This window comes from Lissotriton vulgaris, chromosome 12 (genome assembly GCF_964263255.1).
Source record: "Lissotriton vulgaris chromosome 12, aLisVul1.2, whole genome shotgun sequence".
NCBI classification, from domain to species: Eukaryota; Metazoa; Chordata; class Amphibia; order Caudata; family Salamandridae; genus Lissotriton; species Lissotriton vulgaris.
Window position 1 is genome coordinate 365654835 of NC_141700.1, and position 23834 is coordinate 365678668.

The 23834-nt window shown below is 40.8% G+C and overlaps 1 protein-coding gene across 2 annotated transcripts in view; it reads right to left on the reverse strand.

Annotated features, from left to right (window-relative positions):
- Window positions 1-23834, reverse strand: part of RHPN2 (rhophilin Rho GTPase binding protein 2) — a 286819-nt gene that overhangs the window by 90846 nt on the left and 172139 nt on the right. For both annotated transcript variants that reach the window (XR_015302422.1, XM_086945136.1), the window contains exons 5-6: window positions 8110-8187; window positions 7703-7827 (exon numbers count right to left, since the gene is read on the reverse strand). Coding sequence is in view for 1 of the 2 variants with exons in the window: in XM_086945136.1 (XP_086801262.1) it covers window positions 7703-7827; window positions 8110-8187 (203 nt within the window). In the remaining variant the exon portion in view is untranslated. The remainder of the gene's footprint in view (window positions 1-7702; window positions 7828-8109; window positions 8188-23834) is intronic.

A 23834-nucleotide genomic window follows, 5' to 3' on the forward strand; every position in this document is an offset into this window, starting at 1 on the left:
CTTGATGTCCTGTAAGGCGTCATCTATATGCTTACCAAAAAGCATGTCATCATCGAATGGTAAATCCAAAATCTTATTCTGTACGTCAGGGCGAAACCAGGTAGCCCGAAGCCAACCTTATCTCCTCAGGACATCCGAACCTGCCAAGGCGCGAAAAGCAGTTGTCCATGGCACAATCAATAATCTCGGAGGAAGATCGCTTCCCCTCCTCCAGGATCTTCTTTGCATCCGCTTTGGAAGTATCCGGTAACTGATCAACGAAAGGAGACAAATCGCACCGCATTTGGCGATCCGTTAATCATAAAAATTGCCAGTGCATTGGAGGCTCGAACCAGGAGGCTGGACATAGAAGAGAATCTTTTGCCCACGTTGTCAAGGCCTCTGCCTTCTCTATCTGGTGGTGAGGCAAGAGGAGCCAATGGATTCTTCGATTTTCTTTGAGCTGCCTGGGAGATTACAGAGTCCGGCCTCAGTTGGCCAACCAGGCAAGCAGGACTACCATCAGGAGCCTTATATTTCTTCTTCAGCCGCGGTAGAACAGGAATAACAGTAGCTTTAGACTGCATAACCTTCACTCCATACATGCTCTATGATGGGGATAGAGCGGATGGATTTCCTATAAGGCTCTTTAATATCATAGAGAAAGCAGTCCGATTGAGCAACCAGAACGGGAAGACCAAATCTTTTTGCAGCTCTCTCCATAAGATTATGGAAACCTCAGATGTCTCCTGGAGGAGAATCTACAGGATCCGGTACAGGTAAAGAGGGATCTGGTATGATATAGTCGTCCCATTCTCTATCCGGATTTGGGACCTCTCTCACATTCCGTTCATCATCTGAGGAATCATCATCATTCGCCTGCCCCGTGGTGATATTCTGCCGTTCGTCCAAAGGTTCCAGCTCTGGTGGTTGAACAGTAGAAGTCGATAGAGTAGGCGGTGGTGGTGGTGGTTGAATGGATTCAGAGGGTTGGGATGGAAATCTCCTCCTATAATCCATCAACATGACCTGTAAGTCACTTATTAGGGAGGAAGGTATAGAAACCATACCCTGTGATTGTTCTTGAGGCCTCTCCCGGGAGGGGGTTTGCCGCTGTTCCTCATAATATTCATCAGAATCTGAGTCCTGGTATTTCACCTGGAGCTGAGATGGACTGTACGCATCACCATAAGGAGTATCTTCCTCATCAGAGTAGTTTTCATCCAAAAGTAATGCAGGAGGCAAAGGCGTCACCCTTCGCGGAGATGTCATCTCCGGTGTAATTTGGCGTTTTCGAATTAAATTTTAACTTTATGCACCGTCGACGACATTGTCGTCATCGATGGAATCGTCGTCAACGAGAGCACTGTCGTCAGAGAAAGGATCATCGTCGACGGTGGAGAAGTCGACGGCACCGTCGACGAGCTCGTCGTCGGTATCATAGTAGCCATCTTCATCGTCGTCAACGTCGACACCACCGTCGGCGTCATCTTCCTTGACGTCGAGGTTATTAATATCGTCAATGACACTGACATAGTAAGCTGCGTCGTCGACGAAGCTGTAGTCGTCAAAGCCCTCAGCGACGGGACCGTCGACGGAGCCGTAATCGACGCCTGATGAACTTTAGCAGCTGTCGTCGACGTACCCGATTATGCCGTTGTCGACGAATGGGTTTTCTTCTCTGATTTTCTCTCCTGAGGTAAAGATGCTGGCTTTTTAAAACCTTTTGTCTTCTCAGATGGTGGAGAGACAACAGAAGGTACTCGAGTCACCTTCTTTGTAGAAATTACCTCAGTCACAAGTCCCTCCCTCTCCTTTGCACCTCGGTGAGGAGATTTTCCGGGACTGGGCCTATGAGACCTATCAGAGGTCTTTTGAGAGGCCTTAGCTGGAGGTTCAATTGAGGTTGAAGGGGAAGACCTACCCCTCTTTTTAGATCTCCTTGAGGAAGAAGCCGAGGAGGAATCCTCGCTGTCACTAGAAATCACATCCTTCTGTGACTTCATCTTCTGGAGCCAGGTAAAAAGTCTTCCTTCCCTGTCTCTCAGTGTCTTGGTGGAGAAGGTTCTGCAGATTTTACAATCAGTGGCCTTGTGGTCCGGGTACAAGGAATAAGTACAATCCTTATGCTTGTCTTCCACATTAAGAATTTTCTTAGAACAGGTAGAACAGGCCTTAAATAAAGCCTTCTTTTCTTTATCCGACATCTTGAAGAAAAAGTAGCTGAAATCCAAAGTTGTAGAGAAAACTAAGCAGGGCTCAGTGGAGACTCCCTTAGCACAACGTGCGGTAGAAAATCTGAGGCTCTGAGGTTCTCTCAGGAGGGTTCTATGGGGTGAGGCTAATCTGATTGGTTATTGCAAGGTTTTGGTCTCTTTTACAAAAAGAGGTGGATATGCTACAAAATGAGATGAGGCACCAATGCTCTCATTCCTATGACGGGAATGTTACAAGCTATGGGAATCTATGAAAGTTCCAATACTGGGGCAAACAATCAGACTGTTTCCTCAATTATTTTAAGGAGACCTCTCACAAAACAGTCAGAGCAATTCCAATTGTTGCTTAAATACAGGAAGAAAAATTAAGACAATGAAAACTGTGAAGATCACAGCAGTCTTGCTGTGTGTGATTGGACAAGAAATACAAAGCACTGGATGATTTGCCAACATGCTTAATTGGACACCTGAAGCCTGATTCAGGCAGCTCAGTGTTGAGCAAAGAATCCATAAGTACCTATCTCAGTGCCACCGGTCAGAGAAGGCAGACATCTGGATAATATCGGAAAACATTTTTCTTCAAAATCAGCAATTACAGTGAGAGCAGCTAATTCGCAGGCAGAACTTGGTCATTAAGATTGACGAATGTGGTCAGTTATTGGACCTTACATTGACCGACTGCCAGACAACATAGACTCAGGTGTAAGAAATTAGTTCAAGAAGGAGAATGAGTGTCCTCAGAAGTTATAGACTTTGCTATGGATATTGCATCCGCCGGTTTCAGGCAACTCGCAGGTTGTGTTACGTAGGAAAGGGTGGCTTCTTTGTAGCTAGAAGTACAAATTAAGATTGTAATGGTACGATGGTAAGACTCTTTTTGGAAAAGATGTTTATGATGCATCACAATCAATACAATCAGATACTGATACTGCAATTTCGTTGGGTACATTGTAATACAAACGGTTGCCTTTACGTGGATTAAGAGGAAATTTTCTTACGGGGAAGTTTTCAGCCGTACAGATATCAAATGTGCCGACCTACCCAACAACAAATTCGAATGCAATACCCACAGAGACAGCCTCTCTCGGCAGCGTACACAAGAGAACCTCAAAGAAAAACGCACGGCCCCACAAGGTAACGACTCATGAAGACAGTGGCGAGATGAAGGCACCGTTTTCACAATAGTTTCCCCCATCATTGCTCAGAGAGTGAATTTCACATTACCTACCACATTAGCAATCAATAACAACAGATTGTTGGGTTTTACACCTGATTACCAAAACCGCAAACGACTCCACCTCAGAAAACATCCCAGAAGCATGTATATCTTTTGAAGTTAGAAATCCTAAAGATGCTTAGCTATAGAAAGAGTCCTTGGAAGCTAGGAAGTAAATGGTTTCTATTCCTGTTTCTTCTTGACAAGAAAAAAGTGAGGGGGATGGAAACCCATTCTGGATTTAAGAAATCTAAAATATTTCAGGAAACAAACGTGTCATATGGTGACGATTCAAGACATCCTTCAACTTCGAAATCACAGCGACTGTATGATATCATTGGATCTCCAGGATGCTTACTTTCATATCCCAATTCATCCAAAGCATTCAAATGCAACATTTTCAGGAGGAGCTGGACGAGCAATGGCTCCAGATTCTAGGATCTTTCGACAATATAATTCAGATTACTCCAAAGATGAGAGTGGCTCTTCTATGGTGGACGAAGATGACAAATCTTTTTTTTTCGGGTCTGATGTCAAACTTCAGTCTCCACATTTTGTATTTACAGCAGATGCATCCCTAGGATGTTGGGAAGCTCATCTTTAATATCTGGAAGTAAATCACAAATGGGAGTCATATCAACTAAGCCTACATATCACTCTCTCTGAGCTCAAAGCTTTAGCATAGTGTTTAGGCACATTCCTACCAAGGATAAATGGATAGACGGATCAACTGTACTTAGACAGACAATACCACAACTATGCTTTATCTCAACAAACAAGGAGGTACTAAGTCTCCAGAATTATCTCAGGAAGCACAAATAATATAGTAATGGTCAATAGAACATCAAACAACTCTAAAAGCAGGTCAGGTTCACAGAACACATGATGTTTTGGCCAACTTTGCGACTCTCCAAAATCGAAAACACAGCTTCCTCGCAACCTGGCATCCAATACTAAGGTCATGGGGGAATGTGTTCGATAGCATGGTCGATAATCTTTGCTTACGCTTTTCTTCCAATACCTCTTTTGCCAAGATTTCTCAGCAAGATGAAGAGGGAACCATGCAGGATTATTCTTACATCTCCAAGTTGACCAAGACAACACTGGTTCACAGAGCTACTTTGCCTATCAGAGAAACATCACATCCTACTACAGCTGGTTCCTCATCTACTAGCAATGAATCAAGGGCAAATACTTCACCCGGATCTGAAATCCTTACACTTGTAGGCTTGGCTACTGAACACTATGAATTTGCACATTAAACATTCCAATAAGAACATTTTAGCCAGAGCGCATAGCTCAAACAAAATGCACGATTTTAATTGGTAGGGTTTTTCTATGGTGTAAGAAATCAAAAATTCATCCCATAACATCCTCATCAGAGGAGATACTACCTTATCTGTTACATTTGGCACAAACAGGTCTAAAGAATGCATCTATCAGAGTGCATTTAGCATTCATATCTTGTTGCAGAAGATCTTCTCAGTCATAAAATGTATGGTCAAACAAGCGTATCAAAAGAGTTTCTTAAGGGACTCTTTAGAGTGTAACCTTCAGTAAAACATATTCCCCCTTTTTGGCATTTGAATACAGTACTTTTGCAATTAATGAAACGCCCATTTGAGCCTATTCATAAGGCAGAAATAAAATGCCTGTCACGGACAGTGGTGCTCTTGTGAGGACTAACAACAGCAAGGAGAGTAAAGCGTAATATAAGCTTTCACCAATAGGGAGCCCTTTTGTAACTCAGAAGTGAACTAGGAATATGAAGAACAAATCCAAAATTCATTCCGAAAGTAACATCCGACTTTAATTTCAATGAACCAATTATTTTGAGTACATTCTTCCTAAATTCAAAGGATGTAGCAGAAAGACTTCACATTCTCTAGATGTTAAGAGGTGCTTGAAATTTCACCTAGACAGAACACGGTTTCGTAAATCAGGTCAACTGCTAGTGGCTAATGGAGTTCCCAGGAAAGGTTTCCCACTTTCTTAACAAGACATAGCATGATGGCTCTTCACAGTCATACAATTCTGTTATCAACAAGCAGGAAGACCTTTGCAAAGTAAAGTACGAATGCATTTCACAAAAAGTGTGTTGATGTCTATAGCTCTGTTTGCTGGTGTGCCTTTAGAGGACGGCTGAAGACAGCAATGTGGAGAAATAGATACACATTCATACAGCACTACTGCCTAGATTTGACAGTGCTGAAGGATGCCCCAGCGGGACAAGCAGTATTAAGACATCTATTCCGGTGATGGTAAGTTCACAGTGAAAATGTCATCCCACTACGACTTTATGCTTGATCATAACTGTAAATAATGATATGTATATATTTATGTATCTATATTATGATTTTTTTTTAACTGCTACCTATTTGGATTCATGCAAAAACAACAAGTTAATGGATGGACTGATTTAACTAATCCCAGCCACTTCCAATCGCTTGGGCCACATTCCAATCCATTGTTTTGTGCCCACCATGCTACCTCAGTTTGGAACCAGTCATATGCAAATCAATCTTGACCCTGCTCCTCATGGAAACAGTATAGCCCGAACTGCCAAGCCAGGCCTTTCCTGGACCGGAAACAAGCATCCTGGGACCGCTTGTACCATAGGTAGGGCTCCTCAGCCAGGTATAGCTTGGTTCCAGTGGCACAGTGAGCCTGGGAACCCACGACTGGGTATACCCGCCACACTTAGGATGGAAAATGCAAAAACAACAAGTTAATGGATGGACTAAATGAACTTCTCAGCCACTGGCAATCCCTTGGGCCACATTCCAATCCATCGTTTTGTGCCCACCATGCCCCCTCAGTTTGGACCGAGCCATATGCAAATCAATCTTGACCCTGCTCCTCATGGGAGCAGTCCAGTTGGAACTGCCAGGCCAGGTCCTCACTGAACCAGACCTCAAGCAACGTAGGACTGGTTTCTCCCTCGTTAGGGCTCTTCAGCCAGGTATAGCTTGGTTCCAGTGGCTCAGTGAGCCCAGGTCCCATGTCTGGGCATACCCAGCACACTTAGGGCGGCAAATGCAAAAACAACAAGGTAATGGATTTGGAAGTCCGAACTGAGGTGGCATGGTGTGCAAAATAACAATGAATTGCGATGTGGCCCTGAGCGATTACCAGTGGCTGAGATTAATTGAAGCATTCCACCCATCACTGTTTTGTATACTTATTGTGTCGCCTCAGATGTGGGTCCCGTACACACTCTGTCACTGGAACCAAGCTGTATCCAACTGATGAACCCATAAGTAGGGCAAAACCTGTCTTGGGTAGCTTGTGTTCCGGTTCAAGGAGGGGCATGGCTTGGAAGTTTAGGCTGGGCTGCTCCTATTGGAGCAAGGCCAACACTGATTTGCATATAGCTTGTCCATACTGAGGGGGCATGGTGTGCTCAATAACGATGCATTGGGATACAGCTTGAGTGATTACCAGTGGCTAAGATTAATTCGAAGCCTCATTCCATCCATCACTGTTTTGAATATCTACTGAGATTCAAGCATGAGAATCTACGAAAAATCCAATACTTGCGAAGAAAACAAGTTACTTACCTATAACTATAGAACTCCAGTAGTGGTATCTTTCATGGATTCACATGCAACTCACCCTTCTCCTCGGAGAGCCTCAACTTATCACTGATGTCATGTTCACACTGGTGTTGGGAAATCTGAGGGAAGGCAGTCTCTGATTAGAGTGTTCCAAGGGGGCTGCAGCCTGAGTGGCTGGGTTTGGTCCTTTTTAAATGATAGGAATACGTTGCTAAAGTGAATGTTTCCTAGCCTTTTTCTAGGATATTTTTAACATGGCACTTCTTTCTAGGTTTACAGTGGGAATCCCATTTCAACTATGTGAATCTATGAAAGATACAAATACTGGAGAACTATAGTTACAGGTAAGTAACTTGTTTTCTTATATGTAATGTAGTGCCATTGATTTGCATCACTCAACAATCATCTTCAGCAATATGTAACCATCTGGTGCCTATGCTCTTATATACCAAGCTTCTCTTTTAATTTCCCAGAGTTGAGTTTTGCACTTGAAAGGCCAGTGAGTAACACTGCCACAGAAATCACACAAACATATCGATATTTAGTCTAGAACCTAAACACAAGATGTTAGCACTCAACTTAATATTTGTAAGACTTTCTATGCCTACTTTTTTTAATATCAGAACTGTAAGTGTGTAAATAAATAAATAAAACACTGTATATTTTCCTTTTTCCATACATGCAACCATTGTTTGTTACAATTAAACATACAGCAAGATACAGCAAATTCTTACCATGTAAATAAAATACCCGTTTGTCTGCCAGATGGAAAAAACCTGTTTTCGACAAGGCCAAGCTGATTGAAATAACTGATCATCAATTCTATGCCTGCGTCATCCCGGCTAGGAGTGCGACACGCCTTTAGAAAAGACAATAACACATCTAGTGAAAGGGTGACACTGCATGCTGATTATACATTATCAAAAAAGCGGATAGACGGGGCTAACATCACAATACTCAAAGATTACACATACAGTAAAAACATCTACAACTATTCAACAACGAACGTCAACCTGTAAAATGGGTATAACTAAAGGATAAGATACATTTTTAACAAATCCTTGCATATAAAATTTCTAGGCAAGTGAAAAAAATAAACATAGAGTACACATTGTAATCAGAATGAGGTATCCAAACGTACTTGTCTTAGATCCATAAAGTCTGCAATTTCATTTTCATAATCTGGCCCTTCTTCACTGTAATGTTCAAGTATGAAGTCCTAAAAACAATAATAGAAGAATGTTTTACCTTCTTTAAAGCTAGGGACTTCATTTACTTTTTATTAAAGATTCATACACATGTTGTAAGTCCTCCTTTCTCCCAAACCTAATGATAATTAATGTACTCAAAAATCATTGGATAGCTGCCCATCTTGGGCCAAGATGTGTAGTTATGAAATTATTTTTTCTGAAACATATGAAACCATTACTTTGTTAAAAAAATAAATTAAATGTGAAGGAGGCATAAAGCAGAGGATTTTTTGTAAATAGCATCAACAACCTCTTTACAATTTTTAAATTGTTAACATTTCCAGAATAGGTGTAGTTGTTAAAATATCCCTGAATAAATATTTTTTAATAGGGGCCCATGTTCTCAGCTTAATTTTCTCTCTCTCTCTCTCTCTCTCTCTCTCTCTCTCCCTCTCTCTCTCTCTCTCTCTCTCTCTCTCTCTCTCCTCTCTCAAACAGACAAACACTAGCCTCCACAAAAAAATGGAATTGCAAGTCTTCTAAACCCAAAGTTTTCAATATGTCAGCGGGCTACACCACAATGGACTATGCATTTTCTCCCCTCTGGGCTATTCCAAGCGCAAGAATGGCATGCAGATTTTTCACAGGTATTTTTATAAGTAGTAACACAAAACAAGGGCATACTGGGAAACATACTAGTGAAGACTGTACTAATCACCTACCTGCTTGAAAAAGCTAAAGAAAAAAATTCATTATGTGATTATAAAATCAGGCATTGTTCTAATCAGCATGGAGTAGTGCATTGGGGAACAAACTCATGAAAGACGTTTGGGGACGCTTCCATCTAAAAGGAATAGAAATAAGGAGAGAAGAAGAAAAGGTAATGACTGTGACAGGGAGTGTTACGAATGTTAAAAAAGATTGAAAAGAAAATAATAAATAGAGTAGATATAGTATTGGATATGTATCAACAAGAAAATGTAAGTTAAATCCTCAATAACGGGGACAGGACCTTTAATGGCAGATCGTGTAAGACAAAGATGTAGCCGTGTTGGATACTCATACCTGAAGTGATGATCTATCAAAAAGATTGACAGCTCATCAATGTAGGCACTGTATATGTGATATGAGTGGGAAATATTGGAGAATAACAGAAAGCAGACCCATGCAAGCGAGAGAAAAAAAACACTATCGGAGACAAGAGTCTGAGTAGCCATACGTCAGGTAGGAGTTAGACATATGGGCAGAGCACCAAAAGTTGAATAGGAGCAGAGCAACAACCATGTAGCTCTGTGTATCTGGCAATTCTACTCTTTGAGTGACCCCTAGATTAGTGTCACATTTACAAATGGATAAGCAGATGTGTTGATGGCTATGCTCCAAAGCTGCTTTGAGTAAATGCCAGCCTCAAGCGCCATGTCGTTCTGCATAGAGCAAAAAGGGAGTCGGCGGGGAATACAGCAGGCCTGTGACAAAGAAAAACACTGTTGAGAATACAGCAATGTGGACAGTTCCTCGTCGTTGTTTAGATCCTTTTGGCTCTTTGGCTCCGGGTCAGTATTTATGAGGATTCCGTCCTTGTAGGGTAGTGTCACAAAGTGTGTCTCCTATACCCAGTAGTTCTCCTAGCTGCCTTATTCTTGAAGTTAGTCCCCAGATAAACAAAACAGAGTGAAAGAAATGAGGAATTTCTGCCTTGTCGTCCATGGGTGATTCATTTTACAGAATTAGTTAGCAAGTAATAAACTCTATTCGAAAAGGGTAATAAAACATCTCTTCTCACCAGCTGGGGAGGTAATTCTACATTTCAGCAACAACCACTTCTGCCCTGCTCTTCCTAAACGTTTTCCTTTCTGCTCTTACAAGGTGAGCAAGAACCTTGTACAGGGTAGATGGTAGAGATGATGAGGTGCTTGAGACAAGCAGTGGATTGGTCTTTTGTAAGCAAGACACCACTTGCAGACATCGGAGCACTGGTTGCTACAAGCAACACACTGCTTGCTGACAAGCCAGGAAGGGATTGCGCAGAGAGGCAGAGCTCTGGTTGTCAGCTAACAAAACCAAGTGCTAAAAATACGCAGTACAATATAATCATGTACCCTAAAGACTTTCTCGTAAATGGTCCATTTCACATCATTATGTGCATAAAAGCAATACATTTGTCTGTACTTCCTACATCACATAATTACAGCATGGGCTTAAAGCTAGCCATGTGAGAAGAAAAGGTATAAGAATTTGAAAGAGGCATCACAAAACAGAAATACAGCGATCACAAGATGTTTGTGTTGGAGAAAGGTAGAAAGAGGCATTCAAGGCAACTAATTTTTTATTTAGTTTGGTAACCAAGATCTGTAATATTTAAGGGATCCTTTGAGGCTCAGAACAAAATAAAAACTTTTCTTGCTCTAGTAGGATGAGTACTTCTAGAGATATAGGATTCAAAACACCCAACCCACCATTGAAGCTAAATATCACCACTAGTGGTGCAATATCAAGGGGACTCCTTGTCCCATTAACTAACACTGTCTCTAGTTCATTGGGCAACGTCCTTTTCACAAAGCAGCAGGAATTGGCTTGGAGATACTAGCAGAAAAGACAGATGGTTCCCTTGTAGAAAGGAAGTCAAGTATTTGGGGACCACAACTGGAGAGAATAATTGTTGCCTGTTGGTACAGAGTCTATGCACTTGTTTGATACCAATGTGTGACGCGGCTGCATTCAATGCACTCATATGACTAAGAGACATTTCGGAGCATAAAAGAAACTATTTTGCCGTAGGACACGAAGTGGAGGAAAACATACACCATGGATACTCTCCACCTCCCTAGTGCGCATTGGCACATTGTTAGTGACCACACTGCAAGAACGTAAGGAGTAAAAATTATCATTCAAGTTACCTCTGTGGTTTTAGTGTTGTTTCTGATCTAGCAAAATCATATTTCAAAGGCCAATACTGTATTCAGAGGATCATAGTAGATATCTAACTGAATCCTGTCAAATATGAGTACTACTCTCAGTGAAGTGCAAAGGCACTAATATAAGGCAAAGCGGTGCACCAACACTAACCATAAGGATATGTGAGGAAGTAGCACATTTGTTTCTCAACTAGATAAAAACAATAGTTCAAATGTAATCGGGAAATTCAAAGTAGCCTTTTGACCAAAGAATATTTTACAGGAACAGTCTTTTAGAGCTGAATACCATCTAATCTCACAAAAAAGATTTTTCCAATTTTTTTTTACAAAAATCAAAACCTAAAGGTTGTAATGACTAGTTATTTTTACATTTAGTCAAGCGATGACACTACTATTAACACCCACTCATGGAATGTATCAACTCGAAATTGCAATGTTAAAGTTTGTGCTACTTAGGGTTGTGAGTCCCGAGTCATGAATATTACATTGTAGATATAATACTATTTTATATTTATTGAATTTGTGGATTTTTTTAGGAGATGAAACTGTATCAAACTTCTTCTACACAGGTAAATAATAACACCAAATGAGAAGCTTTCCGGTGGAAATGTGATGCAGCTATTAAAAGCAAAATGTGCAGCCGTCCTTGACAACATTTAAAGAAAGACATAGAGAGCGAATTAATGTTTACTTTAAAAACAGTTGCATCATTTGTATAAATTATATTCATTATCCTCTATAATTGTGAGTGTCAATGTATTGTGCTGTTTATCATCACCGAGGAAGGCACAAGGCCACACACCGCATAAATTTAAAATAAAAAACACTCAGCTAAAATAGTTGGTAACATTTTGAATAACAGAGGTAATACTTGTATCTTCCACCAGAGGATGCAATTCTCTTTTCAGACCTGGAGTGCAAGCAAACTAAAAATGTAGTTTCCACACAACGGCATGTAAGAGCCAACAGTGCTGCGTGGGCAACTCTAGGCTTATGACAAATTACAGTGCCCGTGGTTCTAAAACACGGCTAATCAAATTCCTTAGAGCCAACAACGTGGGCCAAAGTTATGCAGTCGAATGTAGGTTCTCACTTCCCTTCTAAAATATTTACTGATTGTTACTTCTGCGCCTCTACTTCCAGCCAAATGCTGTGCCTACTATTGCTGGAGAATGCATGCCATCCCACTGAATCGGATGTTGTTGAAATGAGAAGTATTCTTTGTAGCCCAAATAATTCCAACTTTATGTTATATTAGGTACAAGAAATATGGGGGAAAAGCTATCTGCTCAAATTCCCAAATAGTAATGTAGTCCAACATGTGGTCATGACCCACATAGAAGAAGGAAACGTGCAGTATGGAAGGTAGAGAATTAACACGAATTTATTTATAAATACTGCAGTTAAGACAGTTCAGAAAGCTGAACTAATGGAAAAAGACTGGAAGGTGTTTGTTAGTGATAACTGTGTGACCTGCATTTTTGAAAAACGGCAAACTGTCGAGGTGCCGAATTAGGACAAGCATGAAAAATGCAAAACACTCTGAATGTGAAGAGAAAACCTGCCAACGACAGTGTCAATTCGTTTTCAATTTCTTTCACATCTAATTTACGTTTTCTGGCGCACACACAATTTTAAATGCAATATTCTGATTTGTTCTGCCCATCATTGTTTTGGGAGAGGTATATCTTACTCTTTCTTTTGAACACGCGTGCCTTTTGTAAAAGTAACAGGGGCTCCATCATTTGAAAAATCAATAAATAATTGGCATGACATTTCAATGGAATGTCTCACTTTCATTCCAGGGAATCCTGGCCCCAGTGATACAGTATGGTCCTGGGCTAACACGGAATCCAACCAGTGCAGATCGTGGCGTTTGGACCTTATTTAGAGGAGGGCAGCTAGAGGGGATCTGGCAAACACACAATCCACACCAATGGAGCCTTACCTACCCAATTTAATACACATAGTTGGTGACCTGCTGGCAGCCACCTCTGCTGCTTCTTTCTTCGCCCTGCCAAGGTGTGGTGCCAACTCTACCAAAGAGGGTTGAGGTTCAGTCACCCTACCTACGGTTTTTGGTACGTTTAACACTATTAATGCCTGCCATGAAAAAGATGCAGACTTTCATAATGAGCTCTGGGCAAAAATCCATAACATACTTGGACACGTGTCCCCAGTAAGTTACGGAGGCAAGATACGTGGGCATCGACAAAATATCAGCACTTTTAGGGGAACATTTCTAGTATTGGCATTAAGAGCTGGGAATTTCACCATCCTCCAAGGTTATTGTCAGAATTTCCATAAAATATTAAGCCAACCCCAAAACAGCTCCTCCAAAAGTTGGAGGCAGCCTCATTCACAAGAAAACTTTGCTGCAAAATGAGCCTGATTTCCCACTTTCAGTGTAGAACAGGATGTAGCTTCGCAACACTGGTAGGTGGAAATAGCACCACCAATGCGTAGGCCACATATGTATAGTACATTTGCAAAACAGCTCACTGACACACAAAAGAGGCCTGTAATCACATAGCTCTGGTAGGAGGGGTTTTTATAACTGGGATGTATTAAGAAACTGAGAAGTAAGAGTTTCAAAGTAAGGAGCAGAGATGAGAACCCATTAAACTGAGTATTTCAGGGTGATAAAAATACTGCAGGAGATTAATCAATCTGTTTTTTCAGTGTTCTGGTCCTCCATTTTTATCTGAGCAAAGATTCTGACTTTTCTGATATTGTACATAATCCTATGTGCTGTGTAAATGGTGCAAATAACTTCTGATTCATATGCAGCCTGCATCCATTACCATTAGCAAGGGAAAGACCTTCGCGCATAGTCCCTGCCACAGGACACAACACGGCACAATGCTTAAAAATCTATTATACACTCCCCACATCAACTTGCCTTTTGAGATTTCCTTCTGATAGCTAGGTTACTGTATAATGTGTTGTACAGAGTAAAAGATTTCTATAAATCACATAATTATATTTTACTTTTAACAGTGTGAATGGAAAGAAAATTCCGCAATTGAAATTTTATAAACACTGTCAGCTAAAAAAAAAAGTGTATTGAGAAAGTTGTTGTCTGATGTTTGAAAGAGCTTGCTGACACCTACATTTGTAAAATCCATGAAAGAAAAATCATTGTTTGCACAGGCGAGGATTACTGGCACCCCAAGGAGGACTAACTGAAGTGTCTTAGGGTGAAAACTGGAGGGTGTCCCAATTCAGGAAGATTACAGTGAGTATCTTAAAAGGGTAGAAATCCTACCAATCGTGGGAGAGTTTTCTGATTGTGAAGAACCCTTGTGGACTGAGATTTACTTCCTCAGCAGGTCTGCATGACAGAGCATGGGTCTTCTGCTTCAAAGTTGAAGCAGCGGGACTGGTCTATCAGCTAAAAAAACCTCTAAGTAGTGTACAGGAGCAGTGCTGCTCTAACCCCACACGTCGTGTTTTGAAGCTCCCAAACTTTTTTGAACCAGTCAGTGAATGTATATAGTGATAGATGTGGAGCACAAAAGTAGCTGGAGGCCTAATGAGTGCTAAACAATTGCTTGGGTCCTGGACACAATTCATGATTGCAGGCTAACGCAGGTTCCTATTGTGTTATGAGGTAGAGCTCATTGAAGACATGGGTTTTCAGTTTGTTTCGGAAAAGCAGGCGGTTGGGAGCTGTTCTGAAGTTGATGGCAGTGGTTCCTTAAGCTGTTGGGTGCATAGATAGTCTTTTCCTTTTTGCATGTCTTCATCTCCTTTCTAGTTATGTTTTGGCTCATGATGAACTGCGTTTTGAGAATCTTGTACTACTTTTTGATATCTAGGGTGGGCCTCCAGCTGCCAATTTTATTTTTCACCAGAACAACCTGGAGTATTGTACCAGTTTGCTTTGGCTTTTGGGCACTGGCTCTACTGCCCCTCAAGAAGCATATTGAGAATGTATTTTGCCATTATTCAAGGTGTAGGCTGTTTTCTTAAAATGGGCCAGAGAGGGTGGTTTATGCAGGAATTCAAGACTATGACCAGATCTTATTTGAAGCACTCACAATAGTAATTTCCCACCATTCTGAGATGAAGCCTGAAGTTCTTACACCAACAGACTGTTCTATGAGGGGGAAGGGAGGTGCATCAGGATTGAGGAGCTAGACTCTCTGTAAAGTGCTTTGGTAGCACGAATGGTGCCCCGTGTTTTTTGGAGGCTGAATAACCAAATGCTTGCCTCTACTGACCGCTTGATAATGAAAATCCCCGACTATATGAGCACTGTCTGTAGCAATAGTATTGCCACCATAGTACGATACAAGGATATTCCTCTGTAGGACAAGCCTCTACTCAGATCATCAAAAAGTAGTTGGGCGTATATTTAGATGGACTTCTAGTTAGCATGCAGTACCTGTGTCTGTCAAGATCCCTTTCAGGGCATTGCTGACCGATTTACTATACAAGGTTTTCCTGTCTAAAGACACGTCCAGGAATTTGCTAAGGATGTTTAGTCAAAACGAACTTTTGAGTGTGTCAATCTTGGGTGCAGTAAGACTGCAATGGCCACTTGCTGGTGAAAACCCACAGGAGGTACATCCATCACTGCACTAACAATTTCAGCTTAAGATCTGGCACCCTGGTGTGCAACTGACTCATCCTCTGATTTTCTGTCCTCATGAATCAAGTTGATGAATGGATAGAAGTCATTCGACATTTGAGATTGTTATCTCTCAAAGGTAGACAATGCATTAGTCACCTTTAGTGAACTAGCTACCCTTGACCTAACTCTTTCCCTGTGGGGTTGATTTGTCTACAGTCTCTGCTGGAGGTACAGAGCTGGGAATGACTGGATTGTGTTAGCATTGGTGGGCTACTATGCTAATCACATAATCAGGTTTTCAATGACCTTGAGGCATGCCGAACCAGTGTTTATAATGCTGTATTTCTTTTCAAAGTGCGAGAGCAGTGTCTGGACCCCAGAAAGAGTCTTCATGAGTATTGGATACTCTATCAACGCATAATTCAAGAAGGAAATAGACTTGATTGACTTCCTAGATTTCACTTTAAAGTAATGGTGAAAATAATGCCTCTCTCTAGATGTCATGGAGAATCCAAAAGCACTTAGAGGCTATCTCAACAATGCATAGAACAAATATCATTGGCAGAAATATGCATGGTGCGGTTTACTGTACCCCCTAGGGCGCTACGTGGTCTCGCTATTTTATCTGCTTGATTGTTCTCTTCACCCCCCTCTTTCCTCAGGACCTCCTCTTCTTCCTCCTCATCATACTCTACATGTTCTTCTTCCTTTACTTGTTTTTCCTCCCATTCCATGTACCAGGGTGTTGGAGGTACCCTCTAAAGCACGAGTTACTGGAATGCTCATTGAGAAGATGATGTCAGAAATCTGGCACAGAACCTATCCATCTTGTCTAGAGACAGCACAATGTTCACTGGACCTTGGACAAGAGGATGATCTTAGAAGTATGTACATGGTTCTTGGTATGGCTGGTACCTCTTACTGACAAGGCTTATACTTTAATTTACAACACAGTATAGAGGTAGCTTCTCTTTAACCTCCTTGGTCGGGGCTTTAATGCCCCCCTGGACACTAAGAGAGTGTTGGACAGAAATGTATGAAACACATTTTTTTAAGTGTATTTTCCCAGCTGTTGTCAACAATATCGTAGACAAGGAGGTTGTTGACTGGGGGCAAGGCTGCAGAGTCACAAAAGATCTGCCAATGATTACTGTGGAGACGCTAATGGTCTGTCAATGATGGGGCACCTGCTGACGGGAAGGTTGAGTTGCAGGCTCTATAACTTTCAGAGTTTATGCACCCTTTTAATGGCAGCGACAAGGGGTCATTTGCAGTGAATTGTTCTCTTTAAGATTTGCTTCAGACATGATAAGGCAAAAATATCCTCCACCTGGAAAACTTAACCCAGAAATAACTCACTGCGAGGTGAGGCTGAGGCTAGGACAGGGATAAGTAATGAAATGGGCCTAATTACAGTAGTCCGATGAAGAGAAACAAGTTCAATGTGAAGAAGCAACTGGAACATAGCTCTGTGTGAGACTACCTCACACTCAACATGCGTTAGAAATTAAGTTATGGAAGCCTCTAGAGGACTGGAGTGCTCGGCATAATGACTGCATTGGTTGAATTCTGAGCAGTTTTTAATAAGGATAATGTGCGACTGAATACAAATTATTGTTTTACCTATGGGCAAGTTGATATTGTTTACTTTACCATTAGAATGCTTAGGCTCCCAGCCTGATAATGGGGAGAGATTCAAGTAAGTGAATTTGTGAACAATCCAATGTTGGAGAACACTGAGCTTTGTGCTTCTTCTTCACTCTTCCATCCTGCCAATGCCCTTATTGCAGATACTAATCTGTACTAATTCCATTATCTAATACATTGTCTATGTTACGTTATCAGCTTGTGGGAAGGTTTGTCAGGTCGAGAGGAAAAAAATATATGAATTAAGGAGGGCAGAGCATGTAAAGGAAAATATTGATACAGTTTAAATAGGAGACCTATGGAATGAACTAAATGAAGAGTGACTTGAACTTCCATATTGAAGCTAGTTAGGAAGCATTCAAACAGCATACCTTAACACTATAACACTTTTAGTGCATTTCATTTTTGTCTATTGTAGAAAAAACACTTTAATATTCACCACATTGAGCCCTCAATAACCCTTGACTACTCATGATGCACATATCTTCAGACAAAAGAGAACACTTTTCTGCATGTCATCACTGTAGCAGAGGCAAAGTAGAAAAAAGTTATTGTATGGGGATAATATAAATATTAAGATTTGCACAGAATTAATATTGGTGGCTTACCAATTTGTAATTATGGAATTATGGAGAAGCCATTCCCTCAAAATAACTTGGTCTAAGAGAAGGAGGGTGGTGCAAACTAGGACTCTTGATTTGAAACTGGATGCATCGCATCTTTCTATTCTTTCAAGCCCACCAGTGGCACAAAAAGATGAGAAATGGGGGTTAATCAGCTTCCCAGGACACTATGTTAGTTGAGCAAAATCATCTTGAAGATCTATGGCTATTTGCAACCTAGTATTGTACAGGCAACACAGTAGCGTCTGAGCTCTGCATGTCTGTCAATGAGGAATACATGTTATTTTTTATCAATAACGTTGAAAAAAATAGAATATGACAAAGCAAATGAGATCCAATCTTAAACCTTTTGGAACTTTACTCATAGTAGGAAAATAAATGTAATCAATAGAATAAAAACACTGAAATTCATCACTTTAAGTTTACTGGATTAATAGAACTTGTGCCCCCACCCTGCTCAGTGTTGTCATAAAAGATGTCATTTGAGATGTTATCAGTGATGTCATCAATGATGTAATTGAACATGTCATCAGTGGTGCAGTGTGTGAGGCTATACGCAGAGCATTGTGGGGGCAGAAGTACTGGTTATCTCCCTCAGTAAACTGTAACTGATGAAATGCAGAGTATTTTTGAGTTTGCACTGTTAAATTTTAACTGACATTTTCACCTAGCTATAACATCACTTTAACCTGTGTATTTTTCCAGTAAGCCAGGGCTTCCACGATAAAGCCATCAAGCGAAAGTTGTAAAGCGCAAAGAAAAGGTTTTCACCACGCTGATAGAACGGATTGGTCATGGATACCTAATGTCCTCGGCAATAAAGCTACCTAACCCAGATCCAAACTTCCCCGTAAACCAGCAGAACGAATTGCTCCCCCAAAACCTAACAAAGAACTCATCAGTTTCAATTTGTTCATGGAACGTGCATGGTTTTCGAGAAATGGCCCATGATAGTGAAACCAGAGTCTTTTTCCAACGACAAGATATAATTCTGATTCAGGAATCTTGGAAACTGCAATCAACCCCAGTCCAAGGTTTCCATGAACATCAAATATATGCAGAAAGACTCTCCATGCACGGCCATCCACGTGGTGGACTATCAACTTACGTAACCCATAAATATAATTGGGTATCTGAGGAAATAGACGTTAGCCTGAAGTGGGCCCAAGTGATCAAAATCACCGAAGTATCGCCACTGGGGACTGAACCATGGAAATTGTTAATATTTAACGTCTATATCCATCCAGACAAAAAGGTACAAAAAGAAAAACACGCAACGTTATTGTCACTTATCAAGTCCATGCAAAGAACCTACTCGCAATACCCAATGGTAATTTCCGGGGACTTCAAGAACGCCCTTATTGATCAAAACAAGGCGAAGGTGAAGATGACGGGAAATAGTAGCGGAAAAAAATTTGCATCCAGATTAAAAGACCATGGTCTGGCGATTATGAATGGCAATACTAAGGGGGACATGCCGGCAGCAGTTACATACCTGAGCGGCAGGGTACACTCAATAATCGACTACTCCTTAGTAAGTGACGAATTAACTCCTAACATCAAATCATTCCACATAGAACATCGGGTAGAAAGCGACCACTTCCCACAAATACTAACTTGAATATTGCACCAAGTATGGCGCTAACAACGACCGCCCTTCTGCATCATGCATCAAAGTTCAACTTGAAAAAATTGAAATGGCACGGAGAGGGGTTGGGCAAAATTACGGACACAGTAAAATCACATATAGCCAATTTTGGAATTCAAAATGAAGAGGACCTCGTAATAAGCTGGGAGCAAATGATTCGAGTTCTGCAGCAAAAGTTCCCAGCAAGGGAAGGGAAGCATAGTAACTTTAACATCAAGAAGGAGCCCTGGTTCAATATGGACTTAAGAGCCAAAAAAAGAAAGGTCGCTAAGGAGGTTCGGGCCGTCGCAAACCAAAAAATGTCAGGGCTAGTGGTAAATAAATCCAATCTGAGGGGAGCAAGGAACATCTACAGGAAGGCATTGAGGGCCGCAAAGTATTCATACAAAGAATCTATTTGGAATAAACTGCTAATTGCGGGAAAACAACCTAATAGCAGGGTCTTCTGGGGCATCATAAACGAGCTTAACCAAGGGGCAAAAATCCTACAAGAAGCCGGGGTTGGAGCAGAAACCTGGATCAGACATGTGCAAACCCTATATAGCAATACAAATACAGGTCTCGTTAAAGATTCAGGGGAAGTTAAAGCCAACATGGAGGAACCAAAAGGAGTGACGAAGAAGGACAATTGGAAATCCAACCAGGAAAAACCCCTTAAGGGGTCAACAGACCCAGCTGACTTAATCACCAAAACTGAACTAAGAGGTATAATTTCAAGACTAAAGTCAGAGGGTGCAGCAGGACCAAACGGTCTACCGAATGCGATATTTAAGCATGACCCGGATCTGTGGGCAGAAATTCTAACGCCACTGTTCAATCGAATATACAATCTCGCAGAGATACCCGCCTCTTGGGAGGGAAGTATCATCCACCCAATTTTTAAGCATGGCGATCATCGCAATCCTGCAAATTTTAGACTGATATCCTTACTAGATGTAGAGACTAAACTCTACGCCTCTTGCATTCTACGTGAATTACAAGTCTGGATATCAGAAACAAAGATCATGCCAAAATTTCAAACAGGCTTCAGGCAAGGAATGGGAACAACAACTAACCTAACCTGCCTGTCTATCCTAACGGACCAAGCAATAGCAAATGGCACTCGCTTGTATGCCGGTTTCATAGACATCAAGTCTGCCTTCGATCGGGTAAACAGAGTGCGCTTGTGGAGCAAACTAGAGAGTTGGGGGATGCCTTACCAACTCCTAAGAGCCATCAAAGCTCTTCATTACCATACTTGGGTAAGAGTAAAGTTGGGAAATGGTGGCAGTACCACCAGTAGCATCCAAACGCCCCAAGGCTTAAAGCAAGGCTGTGTACTAGCCCCTACCCTTTTTAACCTTTTTCTCTCTGACCTCACAAGCGCGATCGAATCAGCAGACAACCATCCTCCATTTTTGGCAAACAATCCAATATACTATTTACAATATGCCGACGATATTGTATTATTGAGCAAAACACCTATTGGCTTACAAAGAGCTATTAATAAACTAACTCTGTACCTAGAACGGGAAGGCCTAGCACTTAAAGAGAAAACTAAAGTGGTCCGCCTAGTTGACCGGCAAAACCTAAAGTACAAATGGATGGCCCAAGGGGCACCAGTGAAAGAACAAGAACACTAAGTACTTGGGCATTACAATAACAAAAGGAGCAAAGTATAAGGACCACAAAATAGCACTCAAAGCAAAAGTACAATCTTTAATCTTCGCGTATCGCTCTCTAAAGGAAAAAATGGACTGCCCCAACTACAATCATTTATTAAAAACAATGGCTGCACAGATTATGCCCACTTTATCTTATGGCTTAGTCACGTGGTGCGGTAAGGAGGTGGACCTTTTGAATGAACTACAAATTAAAATTTATAAAGCGGTCTTCAATCTTCCCAAATCTGCTTCAGCCGCACAAGTCAGGCTCGAATTTGGACTGCAAAATCAGAAGTTCCGGAGCATGAGCGGCTTCGTGAACTTCTGCCACAAACTTAGATCCGCAGATCCAGACTCCTTGGACTGGCTAAGCTGGGAGGAAATTCAAAAACGAGGGGAAACTGAATCCATGAACAATTGGGGAAAATATTTGACATTCTGCGTGGAAAAGTTAGAGCTAGCAGTCGCTTGGAAATCAGGGAAAGATAAAGTAAGTCTAAAAAAATCAGCCAATACGGCAGCAAAATGGAAATCTTTTTTTGAGGACAAAGAGTTATTGGCAAAACGGCGGCATGCCTGGACCATCCTGAACAGCTTCACAACCCCAAAAACACACACATATCTAACATCCCACTTCAGTGGTCACCTAAAAAAGTCTTTTACAGCCTATCGGATGGGGATGCATGTCACAAAGGATTTACTACCGTCCTGGAAATCATCACACCAGACGATTCAATGTCGCCTTTGCGGGTACAACACCGAAACACTTGTCCACCTTTTCTGCTTATGTCCGGCCCTGATAAGTCAGAGACGACTCTTATTGAAACCCATCTTTAATGCTCTCAACATTCGATCCTGCAGACACGCAGTCACAAGCTGGCTCGGTGGTTCCAACATAATCCTAGTATGCCGTGGAGTCAAATTCTTGGCAGAAGCAAGAAAACTTTTACATCTAATAGAATATGAGGACCATCCAGTTCGTGGGCAAACAGGGCCAGCTTAAACCCAGGACCTCACAAGCCCCGCCCCCAAACAAAACAATAGCCGAGAGACAACAATTTTAGTAATTTTTTTTAATAAATTTTGTATCGTTATTTTATTATGCGAATTTTGTAATAATTTTAACTAATTATGCAAATTAAAAAAACTTTGAACCAGTAAATTTCCTATGTTTTTTTTAAATGAACAGTAAGATATTACTACCAGTTCTTATATTAGATATATACATATACTCACAAATAAATGTTTAAAAAGATCATATTTAAAGTCAGCCTGTACTTAGTTTCAATTACATTAAGTGTTGCTTTGCTATGAAAACTCTACTACGCTGTCCCTACAAATAATCCATTGCTGCAGTATAAATAATCTACTGCTCTTGATTTTCCCTCGTTAACAATCTATTGCCGTTCTGCTCGTGTTTATTCAAGTAATTTACTTCCTTAACGTATTGTTTGAGGATGGATGCAGCAGGGTCTGCAAAAGACATGGCGCTTGTGGCAAGATGAGTAAATGTTTTTCAAAAAGAAAAAAGGAAAACTGACTCATAAATAGCACCGTTCATCCTATGGAAACCAAATGTACATCCTTAATGACTTCTTAAGAATGCATGACATTAGATAATGGAAGAAACTCGATGACTGATAGGGCCATAACATTATCTGAGACAACTATACAAACGCCTGACGCTTGACCGTCATGGAAAGATACACAGTATGAGGTGTCCTAAAGCAATATACTACAATTAGAGAAATAAGAATACCAACGTTGTGTGCTCTTAGGAATTATGATACAAACAAACTAAAATCGAGATTTAGATGTTTTCTCTCTCTTTTTTTAGATTAATTGGTAGTATAGACAATGTTCCTTTATCATAATTAATAAAAGTAAGAGCGTCCTGATTTAAAAATAAAATGCTTTCATGTCTACCAAAGAACTGGCTTGAGAAGAGAAATGGTCTTACAGTTAATTGACAAAGAGTTCCACGATTACATACTGAAAGAATAAGGGTGCTAGACAATCGATACAAGCTAATTAAAACCAAGAGACTACATGGAACAATATGCCAACCACTTGCAAAGCTATGAAAGAGTGAACATTCTACAATCAGTCTACACATTCAGGGAAACCTGCTGTGATGCCTATACAATAAATCTAAGGAGACAGCACTTGAATAAGGAGAAGTAGGACTTTAAAGGAGTTCTTTACATAAATAATCATGAAGGGAGAGGCTACAGATTATACAATCTGCCACCACTGGAAATCAGGGACAATGTCAACTAATATTACATAGACCCACATTACTCAAGATGCTAAAAACTGGAGTATGAATATGATCTTAATTATTTCTTGACAAGGGGCTCGTTTGAGGAACAATAGCACAAAAAGCAAAAACGCATGTCACAAAAGCTGCAGTCACATTTTTTTAAATATAGAATAGAATCTGTCAACTTAATTTCCTCCACAGTCTGTGGATTCTATTTCATATTTAGTTTCCTCCAAAAATTAGAGGATTTTTAGTTTTCTTCATAATCTAAATAAGGCCTCTGAATGAATGAATATGTAAACAAGAAACACATGGTTGAGATAAGATTGCACAGGTGATGGAGAATACAATTTCATAA